Source organism: Emiliania huxleyi (assembly GCF_000372725.1).
Source record: "Emiliania huxleyi CCMP1516 unplaced genomic scaffold EMIHUscaffold_9, whole genome shotgun sequence".
In the NCBI taxonomy this organism is placed as follows: domain Eukaryota; phylum Haptophyta; order Isochrysidales; family Noelaerhabdaceae; genus Emiliania; species Emiliania huxleyi.
The window spans coordinates 770,038-777,854 of record NW_005195301.1 but is presented as its reverse complement, the minus strand read 5'-3'; the positions used below and the strand labels follow the sequence as shown (position 1 = coordinate 777,854).

At 63.1% G+C, this 7,817-nt stretch overlaps 2 protein-coding genes across 2 annotated transcripts in view; both read right to left on the bottom strand.

Moving 5' to 3' along the window:
• Nucleotides 1-2,883, bottom strand: part of EMIHUDRAFT_199104 (hypothetical protein) — a gene marked incomplete at both ends in the record, with an annotated part of 8,127 nt that extends 5,244 nt beyond the window's left edge. Inside the window, one exon of the mRNA XM_005757772.1 lies at nt 2,555-2,883. Coding sequence (XP_005757829.1) covers nt 2,555-2,883 — 329 coding nt within the window. The remainder of the gene's footprint in view (nt 1-2,554) is intronic.
• A 3,650-nt stretch (nt 2,884-6,533) lies between these two features.
• Nucleotides 6,534-7,817, bottom strand: part of EMIHUDRAFT_448641 (hypothetical protein) — a gene marked incomplete at its 5' end in the record, with an annotated part of 2,730 nt that continues 1,446 nt past the window's right edge. The window contains 6 exons of the mRNA XM_005757771.1: nt 6,534-6,724; nt 6,793-6,886; nt 6,954-7,008; nt 7,120-7,173; nt 7,366-7,435; nt 7,628-7,681. Coding sequence (XP_005757828.1) covers nt 6,629-6,724; nt 6,793-6,886; nt 6,954-7,008; nt 7,120-7,173; nt 7,366-7,435; nt 7,628-7,681 — 423 coding nt within the window. The 3' untranslated portion in view covers nt 6,534-6,628. The remainder of the gene's footprint in view (nt 6,725-6,792; nt 6,887-6,953; nt 7,009-7,119; nt 7,174-7,365; nt 7,436-7,627; nt 7,682-7,817) is intronic.

Genomic DNA, 7,817 nt, shown 5'->3' with positions numbered 1-7,817 from the left:
TGCAGTGTCCTCAGAGCACCGCGTGAACCGAGGGGACACGAGGACAGTGAGCACAGTGCGGACTGCGGCCGAGTGCCGCCGACTGCAGCTGAAGACGCGTGCGTCCACTGCCCTCATGCCGGCTGGAAGAGAAGGATGCGTCTCCTGCGCTTCTAGGGCCGCCGCGCCGCCGAGCGGCCTCGCACATTGGTTCAGCATGCCCGCGACCGCCTTAGCGCCGCGGGGAGACGGGGGCGAGTTCAGCATGCCCGCGACCGCCTTAGCGCCGCGGGGAGACGGGGGCGAGTCGGCGCTGCCGGGGAGGGCAGCACCGCCTCCGCCAACCGAGTCCGTGCGGGCCAGTGGCTGCGGCGGCCGCGGCGCGGGGCGGGAGGGCGCCGCCGCCGCGCCGCGCGCCGCAGCAGATGACAGCGCCGTCGCTAGCGCTCCTGATCACCGGCGGGCGAAATCTCGGGCGGATCTCGGGCTGATCTCGCGTGATCTCGGGCTGATCTCGGGCTGATCTCGGGCGGATCTCGGGCTGATCTCGCGTGATCTCGGGCGGATCTCGGGCGGATCTCGGGTTGATCTCGGGCTGATCTCGCCGCCATCGTCGGGAGGGGCCGCCGCCGCCCTCTTGATCGTGTACTTTGACGCCTGAGTCAGCCATCCCGTGAGTAATCAATTTGCATCACGACGCCCCGCCCCACCGTCCGATCGACATGTGCTCCGACGCCTTTGGCGCGCCGCCGCCGCCGCCTACCGGAAGCACAGAGCCCCGCCGCGAGTGGAGGTGAGAAGAGACGCATATGAGGCATGCCGTCGCCTTGGAGCAGGCGGACATCGCTTCCAGGGAGGGGGGCGCCCTTCTCTCCACACCACACGCTTTGGGAGGGGGGGGGGGGGGACAGGGGGAGAAGGGCGCCCTGGAAGCGATGTGCGCCCGCTCTTGACGCGCCGCCGCCGCCTAGAAGAAAGAGGTGCCGGCAGTAGAGAAGATGGGGAGAAGGCGGGAAGCCGCCGCAGGGCGGTCTGATCAGACCGCCGCGCCCGCAAGCCGCAGCTCCGGGCACACTGGCTGAGGCGGCGCCGGCTGAGGGGAGAATGTCGACGGCACGCGGGTAAAAGCTCCAAGCAAGGGTGTCTGGCTGTGTTGGGGGCACGCGCCCCCCCCCCCCCCCCTCCCTGAGGGCGCGCCTTTTCTTTTCTCTTCTGGGGCGGAGGCGCGCGCCGTTGCTCTTCCAGCCCGAAGCCGAAGCGGAAGAAGAGGGGCGGGCGACCGCCGCCTGATCTCGGGCAGACCTCGCGTGATCTCGCGCGATCTCGCTTCAAAGCTGGAGCCAGGAGGGAAGGTGGGGGGGTTGGGTGGGGGGTAACGGAACCCGGGCGCTCGCGGCGGCTGCGCCACCAGCCGCGGCTGCAGGCCGCTTTGCCCCGGCGACGGCGGCGACGGGCGCACCAAACGCCGCCGCCGCCGGCCGCTTCGCCGCGCCGCCGCTCTTCGCCGCGCCGCCGCTCTTCGCCGCGCCGCCGCTCTTCGCCGCGCCGCCGCTCTTCGCCGCGCCGCCTGCTGTGGAGCAAAGCCCGTGTCTTGGTCGCTGGTCGCTTGGGCGTGTGGAGGGGGGGGGGAGGGGGGGGGATCTTGGAAGTAAGGCTAAGCCTGCCTACTACTCCTGCTAGGGGGTGCCTACTGCCGCCTGGTACCGCTACGACACACTACCGCCCACTCCTACTACTGCCGCCTAGTACCAGCTACTACAACTACAACTACACTGCTACACTACTACTACTACTACAACTACTACTGCTACTACTACTACTACTACTACTACTACTGCTACTACTGCTACTACTGCTGCCGCCTAGGCGATGCCGCGGTAGTCTCCCCCATATAACCTCGCCATATCTCCCCCATATCTCCCCCATATCTCCCCTACTACCGCCTACTACTACTACTCCTGCTGCTACTGCTGCTGCAACTGGGACGCGCTTGCAGAGGCGTCTGTCAGCGGCCTTGCGGCTTCTACTACTACCACTGCTGCTACTACTGCCACGGCTAATACTACACCTGGCCGCGGCCTTGCGGCTACTACTACTACTACTACTACTACTGCCACTACTATTGCGGCTACTACTACTACCACTGCTGCTACCTACTATTACTACACCTGGCGGCGGCCTTGCGGCCGAGGCCGACCTGCCGCCCGACCCAGCGCCCGCGCCGACTCGCTTCGAGAGTGGTGAGTCGTCCTCGCTGCTGCTGCTACCGCCGCCGCCGCCGCCGCCACTGCCAGCACCACTGCCAGCACCGCCGCCACCGCTGCCGCGACCGCCAGAGCCGGAGCCGCCGCCGCCGGAGCCGCCGCCGCTGGAGCTGCCGGACGTTGGCTTGGGTGCGCGTGCCCGCTTCTGGCTTGCCTGCTCCGGCTTCGGCGCCGCTTTCGGCGCCGCCATCACCGCCGCTGCCGCTGGCACCGCCGCCTGTGTTGCGGCCTTCGCCGCCGGCTTGGCCGACGCAGCAGCCGCGGGCGACGGGCCGCTGCAGCGGCGACCCTTCGCGTTCTCGATGACGCACATGCCGGCGTGCCCGCTCAGGAGCGGACAGCCGTTTATGCCGCACATCTCGTAGGCAACAGCCGCCGGCCTTGACGAGGCGACGCCCCCGCTCGGCGGCTTGACCACCTCCCATTTTTCGCCAACGTGCCAGAGGCTATGCCACTTCGTTTCCCCATCGTCGTACCGAACGAAGTTGTCCAGAAGCGCGCCGCCCTCATTCCACTGTCGAGACAAATGTACCCTTCCGGCCGCCGCCTCGGTGACTTCGCCAGGGTACCATTTCCTGTCGCCAGCCCACCAAACCTTGATGCGGTAGCCGATGAGGGCCTTGCCGATCACCTCGGACATCAATGCACAGAGCCTCACTGCCTCTCGCGCGCGAGACGGGATGCACAGAGATTGCCTCTCTCGCGCGAAATGGATGCACAGATTATGATTGCGAGCTAGGAGGACACAGCGAAAAAAGAATTTTGATTTTTGAGTGTGTGTGCGTAACGACGCTGCTAGAGATGCCTTTCGGGGCCCAGAGATAAAACTTCTGATGCCATGCGTGACCTAGTAGTGTCCCCAGCTATGGGCGTGTCCACGTTGGAGCCAGGTGTGGTGTGGACGCGAGAATAGCTCCGCCGTTCATGGAGGCAACCGATGCGAGTCGACTGGTGTGTGTCGTCGTGGTTTCGTATCAAGAATACTCACTCACTCACACGGGACTGGCTCGCACTGGCACTAACACAGGTACACCACGGGAGGTAAGGTAAGGTAAGGTAAACTTCTCCACACACACGAGGTGGTGGGGCAAGGGGGGGCAACCCTCGCGCGTTTTCTTCTCTCTCCTAATCTGACTGTCCTAAGGTAGGGAAGCGCCTGAGACGTGTGCCTGTTGTGTTCGCTCCTGCTGGGAGGTAGCAGAGTGACGGCTTCCGAAAGCTGCCCCCAAGCAGGCGTTTTGACGGATATCAAAATTCTTCCTGAGGGGTGGCCCGTCTACCGTCTACCGGTAGACTGGGGTAGACTGGGGTAGACGGTAGACCGTTTGGTAGACGAGTCTACCGCAGTCTACCTGTAGACCGTAATGAACCTACGACCCCAGTCTACCGGTAGACTTGGTAGACCGCGGTAGGGATAGACGCGTCTATCTACAACCTGGTTTGTGGAGCTCCCGCAACTGTCCTGACAGTCCTGACAGAGTCCTGACAGAGTCCTGACAGAGTCCTGACAGAGTCCTGACAGAGTCCTGACAGAGTCCTGGCGGGGTCCTGACGGCGCACGGTCTTCACAGTGCTCACAAGTGCCTCCGAAGAGACTTCCACCTTCCTTCACTGCAACCCTCCTTCCCCTCCCCCCCAGCAGTGAATGATAGACGCCCAGCCCCCGTTTCGACCGTGCGCGCCCTCTGCGGAATCGTCCTGATGGGGCAGTCCTGACGCAAACTTGAGAGTCCTGACAAGCAAACTTGAGAGTCCTGACAGAAACTTGAGAGTCCTGACAGCAGACAAAAGAAATCACGGTGGGTCTCGCGCCACTCGACGACCATGAAAAGCGCACAAGCAAGAGAGGCGCGGCCATGGTGCAGGCAACGTTACAGCCGGCAACGTGCATAGGCAGCAAAGCTCGGCCACGACGTCCATGGCCCGCGCGCCCCCGATTTGCCACCGGCAACCTGCAGGCCAGCGCCGAGCAGCGGACCGACTGCTGACCGACTGCTGACCGACTGCTGACCGAGGCAGCGCCCACGGCAGCGCCCACGGCAGCGCCCACAGCAGCACCCACGGCAGCACCCACGGCAGCGCACACGGCTTGGCTGGCCATGTCAGCCGCGCAGGGACCCTCCCGCGGGTCCAACCCGAAGCGCTCGACCGCTCGACAGCGCAAGTCGGCTGACGGAGCGAGCCGCATAGCCCTCCAGTGCTCACCGCAGGATCAGGCCTGACCGGCCCACGCTCACGGCCTGGCCTGCCTGTGGACCAGCAAACTCGTTGGCTGTACGCGAGGAAAGAGCTGCGTGGCTGGGTCGATACCGTCCCCGTGCGCCCTTTCCCTCAGTGGAGGGCCGTCCCTGCCCTCGGGAGTAACTCGACTGTACACCCCTCCCTACTCTCTAGCTAAGGGCTCTATTCACAGCGGGGACAGTGGTTGTCCTGGCGGAGTCCTGACGGAGTCCTGACAGAGTCCTGACGGAGTCCTGACGGAGTCCTGACGGCCTATTTTGGAGTTTTTCAACTTTGAGGTATTGTAACTATGTGAAGGCACTATGAATGCATCAGTTCTTTGGGACAGTGCAATCCATTTAGTTATTACCTCCAACTCAAAAAAAGTCTGGTGGCAAACGGGCAATGGGGTCCCTTATGGTGGCCTCTAACAGGGTAAGTTGCGGGAGCTCCACAAACCAGGTTCTACCCCTTTTTCAGCCGCCGAACGGTACCCGGGTAGACCGCGCGATGGCCGGGTTGGCCAGTTGAATATGCACCCTCCAGCTCTCCACTCGGGCGCCACTTTGGCAGACGAGCGCCGGCAGATGCCCTCGCCGGCGGCCTGCCGGCGAACGCCCGTCCGGCGAGAACGCGCGCCATAATGGACGTGTGGCTGTCTGGCGAAAACTCGCTCTCGAGAGCCGCGAGAGGGCGGCGCTCTGCAGTGAGCGGTGCCGCCCGATGAGTGTGTAAAGACGTTCATTTGATCTCATAAAAGACACGGAGCGCGCCTCGCACGGAAATGGCGATGAGGTGAAGCCCACAGCGACCGCGCTCAACAGCTCTCTCACCGGCAGATTTCGCCCGCGCGGCAGACCGCACTTTCATCGCGCGTTCTCGTGGGCATCCCCCAGCAGTTCGTGGGCTAGGAATCGCCAGAGAGAGCCGATTTTGCCCCCAAAGCCCAAAGATGTGAAATAAATAAATAAATAAAACGGACACCTCTACTGTGAGATGGGTAAAAAGGAACAGGTCCCCGCCCTTGCGATGTTTGTGCAGGGTTCTTTGTGGGTGTGGTCGGCGACTAGCCGGGGTCGTCCTCCCGATGGGGGACTAGTGCACTAGCCGTCTTCCACAGATGTGAAATCTTGGCTGGAAGTCCAATATCTTGGAGAATCTGGCCAGTCAAGGCTCATGTAGCTCCAACGGATAAGTTTCTTCGAAAAGGTAAGGTAAGGTAAGGTAAGGTAAACTTCTCCACACACACGAGGTGGTGGGGCAAGGGGGGGCGACCATCGCGTCTCCACGTCTAACGACAGGAGCCCCACAGCATTCAAAGTGCAAGGCCCAGTGCGCGTGGGTGAGCGGTGTGTGTGTGTGTGTGTGTGTGTGTGTGTGTGTGTGTGTGTGTGTGTGTGTGTGTGTGTGTGTGTGTGTGTGTGTGTGTGTGTGTGTGTGTGTGTGTGTGTGTGTGTGTGTGTGTGTGTCTCACGTCACTGCGTCCTCCGCCGGTTCCTCCCGTCGCCTCTTCTTGTTCGAATGTTTTTCAATCCATCCTTTACGAAGCCCTCCCATGTAGCTAGCGTTCTTTGCGAATGTCTCGAGATGGCCAGCAGGCGCTGTCTGCTCGCGGCCTGTGCGGGCCACTCGTCCTCCTCTCCCTTCTTTCGTCCTCCCGTCCCTCCCCTCCACCAACCACCATGGCCTCCTCGGCACTTCTTTCTCCATCCGCCTCGCCCTGTGCCTTTTCGTATCGTGCCGTTCGCCTTCCATCCGGTGACCTCCATGGCTGTCCGCCTGCTTTTTTGGGGTGGCGCTCTCGATACCGTTGCGTCAACCTCGACGTCGCTGTCGCCCTCCCCGTCCCCGCCGTCGCCCGTGCCTCGGTTCGCGTCATTGGTGGCGTTTCCGTTGCCCCCTCGTGCTCCGCCGTCGCCCTCTCTGCTCGGGCCGTTCGCGTCCTCGTCTCTTCGAAAAATGCTGCGAAATAAGTGTAAGCAATCAAGGGCCCTGACCTAGCATGTGAAGGCGCTGGGGGGGTCGGGACCCCCCCCAAACATGTGGTGAAGTTGCTGGGGGGGGTCTGCTCTAGGAGGCCAACGGAACCGAGAAAGAAGAGAACCCAGTTCGTGTCAGAGATTTTAAAGTCTCTGAAGCGCATCCAAGCGCGGGTGCCTGCCCGTTCATCCGCTCGACTCGTCCGCACTGGAGGCGGCGGCGAAGACCGGCTTCTCGTCCGCCCAGCTCGTGCGCGCGAGGGCGTCCATGAAGGCGCGGTCCTAAAACAGAACGCGCGAATAAAAGGGAATGATTGCGTGCACACGAAGCACGGAGTGGCGTCCAAGGCCTTCATCGGGTGGTCGCGGTGCGTGCGGCTGAGGTTGTACCACGCCATCCACTGAACAAACGCGCCCGGCTCACAGCAGAGCAAGTTGCGGCGCCTAAAGAAAGAAATGGGGTGGGGGAAGGAGACGCGCGCGCCTCACAGCAGCGCAGGATGCGGCGCGCATCGTCGCGAAGAGGAAGGACGTGAAGAGACCCTTGACGAAACCGTCCGCCGCGCCTAAAAGAACGGTCAATCATTATCTCTTTGGCGACTCTCGGCGACTCTCGGCGAGTCTCGGCGAATCTCGGCGAGTCTCGGCGAGTCTCGGCGAATCTCGGCGAATCTCGCCCGCAAGGTAAAAGTCGACCAGCGACCGCGTCCAGGCGCCGCCGGGGTCGGGTCCTAAAAAAAGAAGCGTGGCGGGCTAAGGAATATAGAGGGGAAACATATGAGCCGCCGGGGTCGGCACCTCCAGGCGGGTGCAGTGCATACAACTGAAAACGGCCGAGTACAGCGGAACACAAGCAGAAGAGGCAGGGGGGGGGGGGGGGGGGGAGTTCGGGCTCCGCGACTAAGCGCGACTAAGCTCGGCACCGCGCGAGCAGCCCCGGTCGGACGAGCACGAGCGGCCAAAGGAGGAGTGTCCCAGCTGCCCGGCGCCCGCCTAGACGGTTCCTGGACGGTTCCTGGACGGTACCAAAGGAGTGTCCGAGCTGCCCGGCGCCCGCCTAGACGGTTCCTAGACGATTCCTGGACGGTACCAAAGGAGTGTCCGAGCTGCCCGGCGCCCGCCTAGACAGTTCCTAGACGGTTCCTGGACGGTACCAAAGGAGTGTCCGAGCTGCCCGGCGACCGCCGTGTCGACGACGCGCCCGGCAAGGGCTGGGAGCCGAGCGGCAAGAGCTGGCACCTGCGCACGAGACGCTCACACGCTGAGAAAGAAAGACGGGTCCGCCGAGGAAGACGAATGCGACGGGGTGCCATGGGCGGGCAAGCCCTAGTGCGCACACCCTAGGTGTGACACAGAACTACGGCCTCCTAAGAGA